This window comes from Calliphora vicina, chromosome 1 (assembly GCF_958450345.1).
Source record: "Calliphora vicina chromosome 1, idCalVici1.1, whole genome shotgun sequence".
Taxonomy (NCBI): domain Eukaryota; kingdom Metazoa; phylum Arthropoda; class Insecta; order Diptera; family Calliphoridae; genus Calliphora; species Calliphora vicina.
Genome location: NC_088780.1, coordinates 156,341,619 through 156,361,335, shown reverse-complemented (window position 1 = coordinate 156,361,335; position 19,717 = coordinate 156,341,619). Strand labels below are relative to the sequence as shown.

Genomic DNA, 19,717 nt, shown 5'->3' with positions numbered 1-19,717 from the left:
ATAAACGACTAAAATTTTTCATTCGGTAGATTTTTTTCATTTGCAAAAGAGGTGAGTCCAATATTTTTCATTTTAAATTAAATAATTTAAATTACTCTATACTTTTAATACAAAAAAAAGTTGATTAAACAATAAACTAATTAAAATATCAAAAGAACTTTATACCCAGTTGTGTAAAAACTAATATAAATGTAAATTAAATAAACAATCTAAAATAGTGCCATTGAAACAATATTGCATTAAAGAAGAAAGAAAAAAACTATTGATTTTTCTTGTATACGTTGTAAATTTCTGTCTGTCTTTTGTTTGTGTATACCACCGTACACACAACACACAAACAAATAAAATTTGCAATAGATTATGGACTCGAGAATGAATCATGAAAATTGTTGCAATTGAGAAAAGAAATACAAAAATTACCCAAAAAAAAAAGTAATGGAAATATGCCATGCAACATTAATTTCTTCCAAATTGAAAAAGACTTACCACTAGTCGTTGGCGCAAGATAAATACATACAATAAGTAGACTTTAATATGCATGTCGAAACTTAAATTGTACCACATCATTCTGTTGTGTACACTAGGAATGAGGGTCGAGTCTGAAATTGACTGATAAGAATAAAACTCCCTATTTTTGTGTCATTAGTGAATAATAAATTTTATTTATTGTTTGTGTTTTTTATTTCAAAGTTATTTTGTTATCGTTATAATTATTATTGTACTTGTTATTATTAGTTGCTGTTGATATGGAAGAAGATGTGTATTATCTTCTAATGAAACTATTAAATATAGTTTAGATTCTCATTGTCGCATTCAAATACTGATGCAGTGCATAATAATGTGCTAATTAATACCCATAAATTTGTCTGCTCCAAATCTTTGTCTGACAATTTATGATAGTAAAATTGTGCTAAAATATTTGACAAAATTAGAATAACCTCTGACAAATCGATATTAAATATTTACTTCCGCATAGTGAAAAAATCAAAAAAAAACTTGTCATTCTGATTAAACCTTTAAATAAATTGTGACAACATTTCGGTTATTTCTATCTGTTGACAGAATCGAAGAAATATTCCCGAGTAGGAACCTTATTGTCAATAATTAAAAGTTTGGGTGCGTTCGTAAATGCTGCAAATTCGTGCATCACTGTCATTGACCTGCAAAATCTTACAACAGAAATCATGCGGTGGTTAAAAATGTTGAGACCAATATTTTTTTTAACGATTATACTGCAGTGATGCAAAATTACAACGAATGCTGATTGATTTTGATTTGTATTTAAAGGGAATGAGCATCCCTACCAAATATTGAATAATGTAAAGCTGATAAAGATTTATTTTAAGTTAATACGTTAACAACAATAAGATATTTTCGTTTCGATAAAGTCGCAATAACATTAGAAACAAAGAGTTAATCATTGTTTATCAATAATAACAATACATATTTTCTAAATCAACAGAGATAAGGGCGAACACTCGATTTTTTTAATGGGCATTGCATATATTATTTCGTTACTTTTTTTTAGGATTTCAACAATTTTTTCTTTTAAATTCATTTTATATTTTAATATTTTTCAGATACAATTCATTTCAAGTCTATCTAGCAGAGTATATTTTAAATTAATTAAATACAATATAAGAAACTATAAACGCCATTCAAAATGGGTTCACTGTTTCGTAGTGAGGAAATGACATTATGTCAGTTGTTTCTGCAAAGTGAGGCGGCCTATGCCTGCGTGTCGGAATTGGGAGAATTGGGATTAGTGCAATTCAGAGATGTAAGTAAAAAATCAAGTCGTAACAATTATCCAATCAAGCAATTTATTAAAACGTATTGCAATCAGAGACTGAAAATAACAGGTCCACTTTAATTTCAACCCATGGCAGAACAAGCAAGGTACAATTATTAGAAAGTACGTTCTCAATTATACATTCCCTATAACGTCAAACAAAAGAAAATTAGAAAAAAACAAAACGAAATGTCTAAGACAAAAATAAATAAATTAAACAAATTTTTGTGTATTTATTTTTTTTCGAGAAATATTGAATTCAAATTAAATTTTATCCAAATAAATATGTGTTAGTTTTAATATAACGTGCAAAACATTGCGAAAACAAAATAAAAAGTGATGAGAGTAAATGCGTTATTTGACGTTGTAGGGGAAAATATTGAAAACTCTCCCTAATAATTGTACCTGGTTGGTTCTACCATGTTTCAACCGAAAGTAAATTGACAGCCTTAACCAGAGAGAGAGCAATAAATCAAAAATATACATACATATAAGCATTATTCATTTAAAAAACGTTTTACTAATTAAACCGTAATAAATATGATTTCAGCTAAATCCCGATGTTAATGCATTTCAACGAAAATTCGTCAATGAAGTTAGACGTTGCGATGAAATGGAACGTAAATTGCGTTATTTGGAAAAAGAAATTAAGAAAGATGGTATACCCATGTTAGACACCGGAGAAAGTCCTGAAGCTCCTCAACCTAGGGAAATGATTGATCTGGAGGTATAATTCTTAAAAGAAAATATGAAATTTATTTCGAGATTTAAAATCATTTTTCTTAATTTAAGGCTACTTTTGAAAAACTTGAAAATGAATTAAGAGAAGTTAATCAAAATGCCGAAGCATTAAAACGTAACTTTTTGGAGTTGACCGAATTGAAGCACATTTTGCGTAAAACTCAAGTCTTTTTCGATGAGGTAAGTTTTGTTTTATCTTAGTTTATGTAAATAATATAAACAACTTATTTAAATGTTTAATGGAAGACTAATGATTTTTTTAAATGCTTTTGTATATAAACAAAAATCTGAAAATATATAAAAAAAAAACAAAATATTTTAAATATCTCTTTTAAAATGTAATTAACCTTTTGACAACACAACTGAGAGGTGCACTTTGTAATTTTTATGTATTTAATTAATTACTTTATTGTTTGGTATAAAATTTATTTCCTTTAGTTTGAGTTTATAGTTTATTATTAATTATTTTTTAGTTTGAATTTGAATAAGTATTATTACATATTTATTTGTTCGTTTCCTGTGCGGAAGCATGGGTTGCGGAATTTTATTTTCCTTTTTTATGTACAGCATGTAATGAGATTTAAATGATATGAAATTTTCATTAGTTTAATTTATTTTGCTTTTAACACAAACAATTCTTAAATAGTTGCTTATTCTTCTATTTCTACAATCAATCTTTTACTTTAATTTTAAATTATACAAATATTCTGTTTATTACCCACCTACCACAGAAATTACAACAAAAAAAATGTGAATTTTAACATTTTTTAATACAAAACATTACCACCTAAAATTAATATGTGCATTTTTTCTTCTAACTATTGAAAAAAAAGTTGAAAATAAAATTTAAAAACAACTCCTATCATCACATAATCACATTCACTGTAAGAAAGCTAATGGCTTTTACTTCTCTAAATATTTTTCTTCTATTCCTAATTACTTTTACATATTGTTTTTAAATACTGCAAAATTTTGTAAATTGAGGAAATTATTTATTATAATGAATGATTTGATATATAAAGGGGTTTGTTAGATCCCTTAGTAAGCACAACGATAAAAGGCAAAGAGTGGCTGCTAGTTTTCTTATAAAATTGTATAATTACAATTCACAATCGGTGTCGTAACGTTGTATGTCATATATATTTTTCGAAACAAAAACAAAACATTAATAAACAAATTACGACATACAACCATACAATGATACAACAACGATTGTGAATTGGACAAATTTATTGCTTGTACAGTAGTGTCATTAAAAGCTCTTTTATTGTATTCTATAGTTAAAAAAATACCAGCAACAGTGAAATATTCGGCTGTGAGTGACCTTAGTTTATATTAATAGAAAAATATAAAACCAATTTTTAGGTGCAAATTCGTTTATTTTTATTAATTTTTTTTATGAGGTGAAAATCTGGAAAAAAATGGAAAATTACACTGATTTTTTTACACATTTAAAAAACAAAAACAAGAAAAAAATGAAAAAAAAGTTGTATTTTTTTGTGGAATTTTGTTCAAGTTTTCGTTGTAATCAGAGTGTAATTTTCCATTTTATTGAAATGAATAACCGTTATATTTTCTGTGTATTTAAATTTTAAAATTAGAACTTTGTGAAAACTTATCAAATTCACCCATTTTGTGCCGATTTTGATAATATACAATGGAAAATTTCTTGGGAATACTATATTAAAGTCTCAAACATGTCCATAAGTTATTTAAGGCCTTCGACACCGAGAAATTTGAAACGGAAAAACATTAAGGTACATTCACATTGTTCAACTATTTGGGCTGATATTATCCGAAACTTGTCGGTTTTTCAAACAGATAAAACCGTTTAACCTGGTTCGGTTTTTGAATACTCTACAGCCTAGTTATGACATTTGTTTATTATTATATATGTATATGGGAATATTTGATCAATCTGAATGTGAATTAAAATACAAAAAGTTAATTAGCATTTGTTTTTTATGTTTACTTATAATTAGATATTTACAAAAGTTTTAAAGTTTTCAGTTTATACTTAGTGATTTTTATTATTAGTTAGAACTTTTAAGGGGGATTTACATTCGACAAAGTTCAATTATTTCAAAATGTATTAAACTGCACTAATAACTTATTATTTTATGTATGTTGAAAAATAGGTACTAGAACTTTACAAGATATATTTTGGTTTTGTTTTTGTAAACTTTCTCTTTTGAAAATTACTTCAATAATCTCATAACAAATATACAATACAGCTGTATAATCATGCTATAATTTATCACGATTCTTCTTTATTTTAATAATAAACAAATCTATTTATTTTTCCCATTATTTCAATTGTTTTCTTATTATTTTTTTATTTCCTTTGGTTATTTTATTATTTTCTTTTTATCATTTTCGGTTTTTTAATCAAATCAAAAATTTTCGTTAATTGTTTACGTTAAAAAAAATAAAAAAAAAATACATACAAAACACGTTGCCAATTTGAAATTCCTATAAAACAAATATCCTGCACAACCCATAAATTCCTATAACCCCAAATCCCTTCCTCTCCCGGCATACTATGAATATTGTTTTGCTTTCCCTTTCCCACCCGACAAAAAACAAAAAAAAAAACGGTTGTGTTGCCAGGCGGTACCCTCGATAACATATAATACAACATCCTATAAATACCGACGTTATCGACAGATGGCCGATAATCAAAATGAAGATGAACAAGCCCAACTTTTGGGTGAAGAAGCTGTGCGCGCTAGTCAACCAGGACAAAATTTAAAATTGGGGTAAATATGTTTGCAAAAAAAAAGAAAAAAATTAAAACATTTAATCGTTGTAAATGGTAGAAAACGTCGATATGAAAACATGACTCATACAAAAAAATAAACAAAAGTGAAACGCAAACAAAGAACGGAAATTGTCATCATTCATTCAAAATCATCGTCATCAAAATTATCATGAATTATTATTCTTAACGCTCAGTTTGATTGTCCTTTAAAAAAAAACAAAAAAAAAAATGCACATATTTTAGTATGTTTAAACAAACATTAACCATAAAAGAGGACCAAGAAAAGATTACAAAACAGAGTTTTACAAAATTAATTAAAAACAAGTAAGAGTGCTATATTCGGCTGTGCCGAATCTTATATACCCTTCACCAAATTATACTTCAAAATTTTAAATATTTTTAGGTAAACAAAATTTAATTTTTTTTCCAGTTGTTTTTTGAATTTTTTGGAAAAAAAAATTTTTCGATTGTTATTTTAAATTTTAAAATTTTTTTTTTTTTAAATTTAAAAAATTTTTTTTTTTTAAATTTAAAATTTTTTTTTTTAAATTTTAAAAATTTTTTTTTTTAAATTTAAAAAAATTTTTTTTTTTTAAATTTTAAAATTTTTTTTTTGTTTTTTAATTTTTTTTTTTTAAAAAAAAAAATTCGGGTTCAAAATTTTTTCCCGATTTTGACCCATTGTAGGTCCAACTTACTATGGTCTTATATACGTCGTTGCAAATGTCTTTGAAATATCTATCATTAGATATCCATATTGTCTATATTAATGTCTTAGTAATCCAGATATAGGTAAAAAAATAGGTCAAAAATCGAGGTTGTCTTGGTTTTTTCCTCATATCTCAGCCATTTGTGGACCGATTTTGCTGATTTTAAATAGCAAAATTCTCGAAAGCATGTCTGACAGAATTATTGAAGATTTGGATCCCGAAGATATCTGGGGTCTTCAGAAAACTGATTTCAACAGACAGACAGACAGACAGACAGACGGACAGACAGACAGACAGACGGACATGGCTTAATCGACTCCGCTATCTATAAGGATCCAGAATATATATACTTTATAGGGTCGGAAATGAAAAATGTAGAAATTACAAACGGAATGACAAACTTATATATACCCTTCTCACGAAGGTGAAGGGTATAATAAAAACAATTATTCTGATTAAGATCAAAAACACTTCAACTGGATCAATATTTTTAGTTCAAAGTATTAACACATGTGTCTACATAATTAAGACCTTATTTCTCTAAAATATAAAATACAATAAAAAAACTGTTAAACTAATATTTTCAACACCCTGTTCTCTCAAAATTTGGGTGTTTTTTAATTATAATTATAAATCTTAAAATTATATATCTCGTTCTTCAGCAAAATTTCTATAGTGAAATAAAATGTTATTTTATTTACACCCTTGGATTATTAAGCTACACCAAAAATATGAAGGGATTCTTATATAGCAATTTTTTTTTATTGGATACATAGAGTTCGGAAATACTTATAGTTTTTTCAGATCACTTCGTATAGTACTTTTTTATTAGCAAATGTATTGAAATTACGATATTCTTAAAGTTTCAACATCAAAAAATTATATGTAAGAGGTGATCGAGAAAAACAAGTATTCATTTCGTTTTTAATTTCTAGATTTTTCATATTCTGGATCGTTATATATAGCAGACTGTCTGTATATATAATAACTTTCGTAGCCCACAAATACGTGATTCATACATCAAAATATCCGCTTTGGACCTGGTTCGATTGCTATTTAAAATCGAGAAATCGATTATTATCACCCTTATCGTGGTTGGCGTAAACGTCTTACGCCTACGATTGTTTCGTACTAGATTAAAGATAAAATGCAAACTGTTTCTTTAATCCAGTACGAAACTGTCGTAGGCGTATGACGTTTACGCCAACCACGATAAGGGTGTATGTCTTTAATATAGGCAATATGGATATCTAATTATAGATATTTAAAGACCTTTGCAACGACGTATATAACGCCATTGTAGGTCGCAATGGGTTAAAATCGGGAAACATAATTTTTAAACCGAATTTGTTTTTCACCAAAAAAATTTTATTTCGTATAAAATTTTTTTTACAATTAAAAATTTAACATTTTTTTTTTTAAAAAAAAATTTCACCTAAGTATATTTAAAATTTTTATTTTAAAGTATAATTTGGTGAAGGGTATATAAGAATCGGCACAACCGAATATAGCTCTCTTACATGTTTTCTTTCACTTTTGTATCACTGAGTTATTTAACATTTCAATGTAGACTGTCCTACTGCTTAACTAATAAATTACCCTCTTTTAAGTACATATTTCTATTCCAGTTTTTTGTATATAAAAATTTTGATCTATATATATTTATTACCAGGCCAGTGTTTGATCTTAAGCAGAAATAATTCTCAATTCCCAATGAAATTATATATGTATGTTTGATTAATTAAAAAGTATTAAATTTAAATTATTAAATAACATATTTATTTGTAAACTTTGAATGTTTTTTATTTAATTTGAATAAAAAACAAAATCTGGTGGTGGGTTGCTTTTAATTTTTAAGCTAATTGTATTTGGTATAAATTTGTTATGTCCTTTTTTAAATATTTTGGTTATGGTTTATGCGCCTTGCCTTTAAATGTTTGTGTTTCATATTTTTTTTTAAAAAAAAAAAATACAGAAAAAATACACTAGTTTTTACTAATTTATTATTAACAAGAAAAACCAAAATAAAATCTATATGTTAAAGAAGAAAAAACAAAAACTATGTAAAATAGTTTGTTAAATAAATATTAAAATCATGATTTTTTTTCTTAATTAAAAACGTACTAAACCTTTATAGCAAGAAGGTGGTCTTAATAATACTACTGAATCGATGACACGTGCCTTAATTACCGATGAAGTACGTACAGGCCATTCTATGGGTCCTGTACAATTAGGGTATGTATTGTTTAATAATGCCTTAGTTAAGGAGGAGCCTTTAAAGTGTTCAAACGAATTGTACAAACTAATCTACCAAAATATTGTTATAGGTTATAGTTTAAACAAATTTTATATTATTATTAAGCTGTAATTTGTTTTTTTCTTGCAATGGGCTTTATACTGTTTGTGTACATATATAAATTTGTTTATTAATTATTTTTTTTTACAACTGCATTCATTAGATTTATGGAAAAATCAAACGAGCGTGAAGAATATTATCCGTGGTTGGTACCATACGTTTATATTATTTCGTTACACAAATTTCAAATAATGCAATCATGAATTTCTTAACCATTTACATTGAATTGCATACACATATTGATGTTGTTGTTTTATTTTTTGGTAATTTTTATTGTATGTACGATTGCAAATTGGATTTGAATTGCTTTTTTTTTAAAGCGAAATTGCGAAACAGCTAAATATTATATCGCAAACATTTTTAATTTTAATTGATTTTAAATACAGAAAAAAGATTTAAATTCTAATATTGCCTCAAAATAATAATATTAAAGGTATTTATAGACGGCAATACTGAGTATTAACACTTTTAAAATTTAAAAGATTATTGAAATCAGTCGGTATTTCAAAAAATCGTTTCGAAAAAACATTTATTGTTTACACGATAGTATTACAAATATTTTATTTCTTTGTTAATTGATATTTTTCTGAAAATTTGATTTTTATTTTATATTTTCTTGACATTTTTATTTGCCGTATTTGTTTTTATAAATACATACCCGATACATATGAAAATAAAAAGTTTTTGAATTGTTTTAAACAAATTTTCAATACCGACCGTAAATCAAAAAAATCATTTGTATTTTTTGAAAATCTAATACAAATTTTGTTTAGACGATGAAATTGTATTATGATACTTGAGTTTTTGACAAATATTAATACTCAGTATTGCCGTCTATAAATACCTTAATTAATATTGCCTCAAAAATATTTCAGTAGCTTATGGATTCAGTTTTATATAATGTATTGAATTGAATTATTTTTAAAGCTGGCAGTGAAGAAAACTCACTTAAATAACATTAATATCACAAGAAGATCCAATCAAAAAAATCGGTTTTCAGGTTCTTTTGGTTTCCAAAATAAGAAGTTTTTAAAATGCATCACTATAGCAAAATAAAAATTTAGCATTCACTGGAGAAACCCCTTTAAAATTCAGTTGATAAGTGGAATTCAATTTAAGCTTAATTCAGAATTTTAAATTTCAAACGCTTTTATTCATTCATTACTAGTTGACAGACCAGGCTTCGCCCGGTAGCATGTTAATTCGTCAAGTTTCTCCAACCCTGCCTGTTCTTATTTATTTGCAAATAAAATATCTAAATTTTGGACTCCTGAAAATTTCAAATCGAATAAAGAAAACATCAGCCAAATCGCTCCAGCCGTTCTCACGTGATGACATTACATACATGGACCATTTCATTTTTGTATATATAGATTGAATTAATTCATAATAATATTCATTCAATCCTCGAGTGGTTCAATTTTTATTGATTCAAATCTAATACAAATTGAATGAAAATTATTTTTTTTTCATTCAGATTTGTTTTTGTTTAGCTTGTAATCATTTACAAAATTAATTACACCTCCGAAGGCACACATGGCATTCTAATAAAAGTTAATTAATTCTTTATGCCATTTCCGAAATCAAAATCATTATGAATTAATTTATAGACTTAATTCGTTTGTACTTCAGATTTATAGAATTAATGCCAAAGTACACCAAGTAGTCCAACTCTCAATTTTTTAAAATTACTCTCTCACATATACGTGTAGCGTGTGAATTCAACACCCTTGTGAGAGAATTAAACACATCAAAATACTTGAAATTTTAACTACTAATTTCCGGCTAAATAAAGGCCGAACCATGTCATTACACATTTTTTTAATTTTTGACACTTAATTTTATTTGTGGTAGAATTTCAATTATAGAACAGAGCATAGAGAATAGACATAGAGCGGAAACTCTGCTGTCAAAGACCTAACTCAGTTGTCAGAAACCTAAGTGGTGAGACTGTATTAGTAGAAAAAACTATGTGAAAACAAAAACAACACTCGTATGTGTGATTAATTTGAGTAATATTTTTGTTTGAGTTTTTTTCTAGTTTCCTCTCTATGTTTCTCTATGGAACAGAGTTTCATTTTTTGGTATTGAAAATCAAACAAATTGAAACAATTTTATAGAACTCTGTAGGTCTGGTGAAAATTTAAAAGGCACTAACATTTACATTTTTGTTACTAACACATGTTTAGAGTTAGGTACTTTTTCACTAACACATCTTTAGAGTTAGGTACTGCTGTCAAAGAGTTGGACTACTTGTTATACTTTGATTAATGCCTTATTGAATCATTAAAATTTTTTTGAAATCAAATCTATTACAAAATAGCTTTAAAAATATATTGAGTGATTAAATTTTTCTTCAATTCAAATCTATTACAAAAAGGATGAAGACAATTTTTTAATTAATTTTGTGCTGCTGTTTTTGTTTCCATTACCACAGAGCTGTCTTGTATCTTTGGAATATGTTGTTAATTGGCTGAGCTTCTAATAGAGGATGCGACGAGATAAACTCTTCGGCTCTCGGTCAGCTAACGACTTATTATTATAAAGTAAATGCAACGGATGCAATCCAAGGAGATTAAGTATAATACGACGAAATAAATGCTTCGGCTCTCGGTTGGCTAACGACTAATTATGGGTAGTGGATGTAATCCGGGCAGATAAATTCATCAGCTCTCGTCGGCTAATTACAAATTATTGGCTATGACTAGCTAATGAGTACAATCCGATAAATGCTTCGGATCTCGGTCTGCTAACTACGGTATTAAAAATTTTTGGTCTCGTCTAATTATGCTTTGTTACCCGGGAGCAAAGTATAAGTAGATTGGGACTTCGATTCTAGCTTCCCTTGTTCATGTTTTTTTTAGATTTCTTATATTAAAATATACTAATATAGTATAGTTTATAGTATTAAATTTTGTAAATGATTAAATGCAAAACAAAAACAAAACTGAATGAAGAGCAAATAATTAAATTCAATTGAATAAGATTTGAATTAACCACAATTGAATCAATCAAAAGTTGAATGAATTATAAATATTTAAATTTTGTTTCAAAAAACTCAATAAAATTTAACTTTAACTTTTGATTGAAATATGTTATGAATTAATTCAACAATGAATGAATTCTATTTAAATTAAAGTCTTTGAATGAAGCTAAATAATTAGATGTTGGGAATGGATTTTTAAAACGAATGACTGACATTTTTTTAATTTTGAATTATAATTTTAGTAAATTAAACTGTGGTTTAATGTAATGATTTTTAATTATTCGACTTTTTTTATTTTATTTTAAAAATATAATTTAATGAGCCTATTGGAAATGAAAACAAATTAAAATTGTATAAATCTGACCTCAAGCTCAATAAAATATAAAAACGAAATGATTTTAACTAAAAAAATATCAGGATATTACTTTTACAGCGTTAAGCTCAAAGTATCTACATGTCATAACGCGGTTAATAATGAACAATTTGATGCAATTTCATAAAAAACTTGTAATTTGAAAACAAAGTAGTAAAAGCTGAGTACAAATAAAAGTTTGCTTTTAACAAATTTACATCAATTGTTTAAATATATTTTTTTAATTTCCGGTGAATTTATAAACCCTTGATGAAAAGTGAATTTGTTAAAAGTGGGGAATTTTTCTAATTCTATCGAAAACAATAAACCATTTGCAAACATTAGTGCATACAATGAGTAATTACAATCACAATTTTAGTAAATGGATCATAGCATTCAGAATTTTCTTTATTTTATCCATACATATTCATAAACAGAAATAAGAATAGAAAAACATTAATTACATAAAGCGTGTTTCGTATTTGTTTAATAATAATATGTTTGTGCCACATTTTCAACATTCCTTTATACATACATCTATTTCATTGGACATTCTAAGCAACTACCAAAAACAACACCCAAGTGATGTTTTCATACTACTAATACACAAAGAATTCTTGTTATTAATGAATTTAACTGCCACAATTACTAATATGATATTATTTTCTTTTTGGAATGGACTTTAGCTTTGTGGCTGGTGTTATTTTGCGTGAAAAGTTGCCAGCATTTGAGCGTATGTTGTGGCGTGCCTGCCGTGGTAATGTCTTTTTGCGTCAAGCTATGATTGAATCGCCGTTGGAGGATCCAGCAAATGTAAGTTGATTATGATTTTAGTTTAAGTTTTAATTAATGATAGATGTTTAAATAACGATTGTAGGTTAAAAAACCGTGACGCTTGCCAAAGAAAAAATACTTTTTAGGACTCATTTTGAATTACTTTATGCTTTGTCATAATACTTTAGAAAACTATAAATATATGAACTAAAACTCGTATTTCAACATACTATTGCCAAAATTGTATTAAAATGTCTCCTAAATTTCATTCATTCACAATTCAATAATATAAATCCATAATATTTATTTTTTATTACAGGGCGATCAAGTTTACAAATCAGTTTTCATCATATTCTTCCAAGGTGATCAGCTTAAAACACGTGTTAAGAAAATATGCGAAGGTTTCCGAGCTACATTATATCCTTGCCCAGAGGCTCCAGCAGATCGCCGCGAAATGGCCATGGGTGTTATGACCCGCATTGAGGACTTAAATACGGTGTTGGGCCAAACTCAAGATCATCGTCATCGTGTGTTGGTGGCAGCCGCTAAGAATCTTAAGAACTGGTTTGTCAAAGTTCGCAAAATTAAAGCCATCTATCACACGTTGAATCTATTCAATTTGGATGTAACACAAAAGTGTTTAATTGCTGAATGTTGGGTGCCAGTTTTGGACATTGAAACCATACAGTTGGCTTTGCGTCGTGGAACTGAACGTTCGGGGTCATCGGTGCCGCCCATATTGAATCGTATGCAAACGTTTGAGAATCCTCCGACGTACAATCGTACGAATAAGTTTACCAAAGCTTTTCAAGCGTTAATTGATGCGTATGGTGTGGCCACGTACAGGGAAATGAATCCGGCACCATACACCATTATAACCTTCCCCTTTTTGTTTGCTGTAATGTTTGGTGATTTGGGCCACGGTGCCATTATGGCATTATTCGGTCTCTGGATGATACGTAAGGAAAAAGGCTTGGCTGCTCAAAAGACAGATAATGAAATATGGAATATTTTCTTTGGCGGTCGCTACATCATCTTCCTGATGGGCGCCTTTTCCATGTACACGGGTTTAATCTACAATGATATATTTTCCAAATCTCTGAATATATTTGGTTCGCATTGGCAGGTGAACTACAATACGTCAACGGTTTTGCATAATAAGTACTTGCAACTGAATCCGGAAGTAAGTGACTATACGGGTACTCCATATCCGTTTGGCATGGATCCGATATGGCAAGTGGCTGGCGCCAATAAAATCATATTCCAAAATGCCTATAAAATGAAAATTTCCATAATATTCGGTGTTATACACATGATATTTGGCGTGTTGATGTCCTATCAAAATCATACATACTTCAAAAATCGTTTATCGTTAATCTATGAGTTCATTCCCCAAATGGTTTTCTTGATATTTCTGTTCTTCTACATGGTCTTGTTGATGTTCATCAAATGGAATCGCTATGCAGCCACAAATCCACGTCAGTACACATAAATGAGCTTCCTAATCATAAATCTCTCATAACAAAATAATGTTTTTTTTTAAATATATTTATTAGAACCCTTTTCGGCATCATGTGCTCCTTCAATTTTGATTACATTTATTGATATGGTACTGTTCAATAAACCAAAGGCTGTGGGAGAAGGCTGTGAGGTATATATGTTTAGTGGCCAAAAATTCTTCCAAACCGTATTTGTTTTGATAGCTTTGGCCTGTATACCCGTTATGCTTTTGGGTAAACCCCTACAAATAATGAAACAACGTAGACTAGCTAATGTAAGTATTCGTATAAATCATATATATAAATTATAAGTTTCTTCATTCATATGCATCACAGAAAATTGAGAAGGGCACATTTTAATTAGTTTTTTGTTGTTTTTAACATACATATACGTTTTCCTCACTGTCATCATCATTTAATTAAAAGCACTTTCATATATTTTATTAAAGAAATCAATACTAATACAAAATAACACTATTTTTCCCTTCCTTTAAAAAAATACTTTTTCCCTAAAAATAATAACATAACAGGAGGAGGTTAGTTAGCAAAACAATATTATTTGTTTAAATAAATTTTGTATTTTAAATCATTTATCGTGATAAATTGTTGCATTTATATTTTGTACCATCTTTTATTAACATTAAAGGTTCAACCAATTACTGGCTCTAGTGATGCTGAAGTCGGTATGTCGAATGGCCAAGCAGCTGGACATGGCGGTGGATCTCATCTTGATGAGGAAGAAATGTCTGAAATATTTATTCATCAAGGCATTCATACAATTGAATATGTTTTGGGATCGGTCTCTCATACAGCTTCCTATTTGCGTTTGTGGGCTTTGTCATTGGCTCATGCACGTAAGTACATTTTTAAATAATTTATAGAGAAACAAATCAGACATCCAAAAGAGGATAGTTTGTAAAAACAAACAATTAAAAAAGCAATGCAAATCATTGTTAAGAGTTCTACTTTTTATTAAAAGCTTTGTTATATCTTGCTAGTTTGCTTGTTATTTTGGGTGAAATTTTGAAACAAACAAAAAACAAAGATTCGAAATAAAATTCCAACTCATTTTCGAAAATTTTTTACACCTGATGACAAACAAATATTATGTTCGAAAATTCGAAGTTTTGTTCGAAAACTTTTTAAAGTTGCTAAAACAATCTCTTAATCCTGAGGATTATCAAAAAAAATATTTAAGTTTTATTTGAATCCAATTTCTTAAATATTTCAATTTTGAACTTAAAATTTTTGAAAAAAAAAAATATAAAAATGTCATGAATTTTAGTATTTTCAATGTAGTTTTTTAAAAAAATTTAAAATTTTTTATTTTCAATATTGTTGCAGAAAAATCGAATATGTTAGAAAATTCGAATTTAAATTCGAAATAATCAAAGTGTTCTAAAAAGAAGAAAATAAATTAATAGTCTCAGAGTCAAGCTGAAAATGTTCGAAAATTCAAAAATTTTAACTAGTATAATATCTAGATTATGAATTATGTTCGAAAAAATTTTAAATCATGAGTATTATTGCAATAATAATTTTAGTTTTATTTGAAGCTAATTTCGTACATTTTCCAATTTCGAACTTAAATTTAAAAAAAAAAAAAAATTCAAAAAATTTCATGTATTTTAAAGTATTTTCAATATAGTTTTAAAACATAAGATTTTTAAATCACCACTAATCAAAAAAGTATTTCAATAATTTTTGGTAATTTCAAGTGCTTTTTAAAAATATTTGTTTGTCTGAATTACAATAAATATCCTTGAATATTTTAGTTAATATTTTTTTATATATTTGTCATCTCTAGAACTTGCCGAAGTCTTGTGGAATATGGTGTTGTCGATTGGTTTGAAACAACAGGGCTGGCTTGGTGGCATCATGTTAACCATTGTTTTTGCATTCTGGTCCATTCTAACTGTTGGTATTTTAGTACTAATGGAGGGTCTGTCTGCCTTTTTGCATACATTACGTTTGCATTGGTAAGTAGCTAATAAATATTTTAACAAATTCTAAGAAAGTATTATAAATGTATATTTTTTTGTCACAAATAGGGTTGAATTCCAAAGTAAATTCTACCAGGGACAAGGTTATGCATTCCAACCATTCTCCTTTGATGCCATTATTGAAAATGGTGCTGCTGCTGGACCAAATGAAAATGAATAAATTAAGTGGGAGTAAAATAACCTCGATTCATATACAAAAAAATCATAAATTGAGTCTCATATTTAAATTTTAATGAATTTATTATAAAATAAAAGAAAAAGTTAATGGTATTTAGTCGTAATAGCACCTAATTGCTTTTAAAACTATATACATACATTGTATTTAATATTTATACATTTATTAAACATATTCATTCAATATTGTATTTATTTAGCAAGAAATTAATAATAAAAAAAAACAAATTATGCAACCAAAGTTGAGAAGAAAAAAATGTACCATGTGTATACATAAAGAGATTAAAATTATCAAAAATATACATACATACTTATATTAATTATTTAGCAAAAAATATATATATAAAAACAAACAATAAAAAATTGTTATTTCTTTAAATTACATTTGTTAGTCTTAGATGTATTGTAATACCTACTACTATATAATTTATGATAAAAAATATTTTAGCCGGTGACTAAAACCATGAACTTCATTTGAATATTTCAACAGCTTTAATGAAATGTTTTATCTAGTGAAACAGTTTAACTAATGTTGATGTATTAAAGTATAATTTCCAATTTTAATTAAAATTAAAACATATTAGCATGTTAAATTATAATCACATGAATTTATATATAATATTAATAATATTCAACTATTTATGTATTTATAACATGACATATAATTTTTTTAGTAAATGTTATTTGCTTGGCATATTGGTAAACCTAAATAGAGAAAAAGAAATAAAAATAAAAAATGCTTGGAATAGGCGCTATTCCGAAACAGGCCAAATATTTGGTGTTTTTTAATTTCTTAGCATTAGGTGGGTGGTATTTTAATAGATTAGAACAAATTATATATTAATTATAACAAAAATATATTTTAAAGTTAAAAATACATAAAATATTAAAAAAGATTCACCCCTATCGGCAATAACATGTGAAATTTTGTTATCGTGATATTCCCATGAACTTTTCATTCACAATAGCTAATTTTGTTCGTAACAGCTCTGTATTGTTAACAAAATAACATCTAAAAATTTCACAACAAAGTTGATGCACGAAAAAAGGAACATATTTCAGGTGAAATATTGATACGCGATAGGGGTGATTATTTTCTAAATAAATTTTCGAACGCATTTATCGATATCAGAGCTACGAATTAGTTAATTAAATTTGAGCTTAATTCGATAAAATCTTAATTCAGGGGCCAAATTACCGCATTCGTGATCGAATGAGCTATCGTATCGAAAAATGATTTCGATATCGAAATAATGATAAAATGTACTAAATTTCTTGCTCGATATCGAATGCCATAATCTCAAATAAGAAAATTACGATCAATTTTACTCGATATCGAATGCGGTAATTTGGCCCCCGAATAAAAAAAAGGTCAGCCATTCAATCCATAAAATCATTCCCAAAATCTAATTCTTTAGCTTCATTTTTTTAAGCTTTTAGTTTAAATATTAATAATTCATTGCTGATTTAATTCATAACAGAATTCATTCAACCCTTGATTGATTAATTTTTTGTTAATTGAAATCTAATACAAATAGAATGGGAGAACATTTGTAAGACGATCGAAGTATGGGTCCAATTACTGATCTAAATACTCATCTATTTTAAACTATGTTATTTATCTATACGCTGGGGAAAATATGCCCTTAGTTTAGAGATACAATACAACTCTAGGCCTGTAACTGACTGGTTACATTCCTATCACGAATTAGGGCCTTTCTATATTAAGATAACGATATATTGTTTACATTTATAGTCCTCTTTAACTAATCTTTAATTTGGTGGTACCAATTAAAAACAAATTTGTGATTAAACCCACAATAATAATCCCTCCAAAATAAAATTTCGTATTCCATTTATAATTGAATTCAACTAAAGCTTTATTTAATTAACCATTAAATCGTCCATAAATTCAACAAAACTGCTCATGTTTTTACCCGGTTCATATAAGTTACGTTCATTGACATTCAAGTTTTGCAAGCAATTTTCCAGCTCCTCCACTGTGCAACATTTCAAGTAGCCTTCCTTTTCCATGTGCAGAGCCAACTCTTGCTGATGATTATTCATCAATTTATCGTTGATTACTAGTACTCCGGGTTTTCGATTAGTCAATATATCCAAACAAGTGCCAGCTCCAGCATGACCAATAACCAGATCAGCATTTATAATATCCATACGTTTGGATTCAATTTTAAAATCATATTGTTCCACATGCATGCCATATTTAATGGCGATATCCTGCTCGTTGATTCTCAAGCCTTTTCCGATTTGTAGAATGAGATTTTTGCATCCATTTGATTGCAGTATTTTCAGAACTTCGTCCGTAGTTACAGTTTTTATAAGGGCATCAAATTTCGTACTTCCAACCGTGACATAGACGGTTCGTATTTCCACCATATTATAATAACTTTTTTTAGTTTCTTTATTGAGAACAAAATTGTTTATATTGTTGGTAAATGGAAAATATTAATTCTGTTGAAATTGATAAGAGAAAATAAATGGGTTACAAGGGTCAGCCTGTTATAACAAACAGCTGATATGGTGAAAACGCAATAAATTATGTGGCCACTTCCTCGTATAAATAAAAACAGAAAACCGTTATATTTAAATAGTGTGAACAAAATAATTATATCCAATCGCACGTTTTAATACTGAAAATATCTTTTAAAAAAATAAACAGACCATCCAGAAATAATTACTCTGACCTGGCTGATTGACAAATTGTTTGGTCTTTTTGGATTTTCAAGATATGCTTGTAGGCTGGTGTATTCTTACCTGTCTGATAGACATCAGTTTGTTGATTTGGTGGTGTATATTCAGGTGTACTTCCCCCGTTTTGAGCCCCTTCTTTTAATATTATATGTAAACGACCTTTCGGAATATATTGATGACAGTATCTGTAGATCTTTCCTCTTTACTGATGATGTCTTTCTTGATTTTATTGTTAGAGTTGCTCGATGTTGGAATTACTTACCTGCTGGATATTTTCCAACTCGATTAATGCATTTCGCGTTAAACTGTTAGCTTATTATTCTCTTCGTTATTAAGACTTCTATTATTTGTAATTTTAGTGTTTCTCTCGAGGACTTGTAATTCTTTTTGTAATTAGCTAGCATCTTTGGGACATTTTCTTTCTAGTGATTTTACCTAACATTTAGGGTGACAACTAGTTACATAACTAGCTACGTGACTAGTTATTTTAACACGTGCATGTCTTAAGTAGATTGACCCTTTTGGATATCATTGAGTCAATGGCGATACACAATTAACATTTATATTCCTAGTGACACTTAAGTGACAATTGTCTTTACGCTAGATTACTTGAGATGTATAAAGTAACCAATCGACTTTTCTCTGCATTACAAATAGCACATACATGTCAAATGACCCAAAATATATAAATTAGAGTCAGCCAAGTGATCAGACATTAGGGATACATTTACTACTTAACTGCTGGGTTATTACGAGATGAAAATTATGGTTGGATGTTACTTTACAGCACGATCAAAATATTGATGACTTTAAAAGGCAAGTAGCAATATAGAAGCTCTAAAGATTATGGATTTAAA

At 27.8% G+C, this 19,717-nt stretch overlaps 2 protein-coding genes across 7 annotated transcripts; one reads left to right on the top strand and one right to left on the bottom strand.

The window, feature by feature from the left end:
* On the top strand, window positions 1–16,920 carry Vha100-1 (V-type ATPase subunit a family protein Vha100-1). 6 transcript variants are annotated; one of them, XM_065516338.1, is made up of 12 exons: window positions 1–51; window positions 1,581–1,780; window positions 2,343–2,519; window positions 2,585–2,713; window positions 8,142–8,239; window positions 8,464–8,505; window positions 12,385–12,511; window positions 12,792–13,950; window positions 14,029–14,246; window positions 14,618–14,825; window positions 15,779–15,950; window positions 16,023–16,920. In XM_065516338.1, the coding sequence occupies exons 2-12, from the start codon at window positions 1,664–1,666 to the stop codon at window positions 16,132–16,134; spliced, it is 2,559 nt and encodes an 852-aa protein (XP_065372410.1). In that variant the 5' UTR covers window positions 1–51; window positions 1,581–1,663; the 3' UTR covers window positions 16,135–16,920. The 6 variants fall into 6 exon arrangements, with proteins under 6 accessions (XP_065372410.1, XP_065372411.1, XP_065372409.1 ...); XM_065516339.1 differs by lacking the exon at window positions 8,464–8,505; XM_065516337.1 differs by lacking the exons at window positions 8,142–8,239; window positions 8,464–8,505 and adding an exon at window positions 5,144–5,292 and having other exon boundaries at window positions 2–51.
* A 1,083-nt stretch (window positions 16,921–18,003) lies between these two features.
* Alg13 (Alg13 UDP-N-acetylglucosaminyltransferase subunit) lies at window positions 18,004–18,601 on the bottom strand. Its single transcript, XM_065510521.1, has one exon. The coding sequence runs from the start codon at window positions 18,543–18,545 to the stop codon at window positions 18,033–18,035; it is 513 nt and encodes a 170-aa protein (XP_065366593.1). The 5' UTR covers window positions 18,546–18,601; the 3' UTR covers window positions 18,004–18,032.
* Between the last annotated feature and the right edge of the window lie 1,116 nt (window positions 18,602–19,717).

Bases quoted from the DNA above. Each gene is read 5' to 3' on its own strand.
- Vha100-1 (XM_065516337.1), top strand. From the start codon at position 1,664: ATGGGTTCACTGTTTCGTAGTGAGGAAATGACATTATGTCAGTTGTTT. The intron at 13,951-14,028 runs GTCAGTACACAT...TATATTTATTAG, and splicing joins CTATGCAGCCACAAATCCAC to AACCCTTTTCGGCATCATGT. The intron at 15,951-16,022 runs GTAAGTAGCTAA...TGTCACAAATAG, and splicing joins CATACATTACGTTTGCATTG to GGTTGAATTCCAAAGTAAAT.
- Alg13 (XM_065510521.1), bottom strand. From the start codon at position 18,545: ATGGTGGAAATACGAACCGTCTATGTCACGGTTGGAAGTACGAAATTT.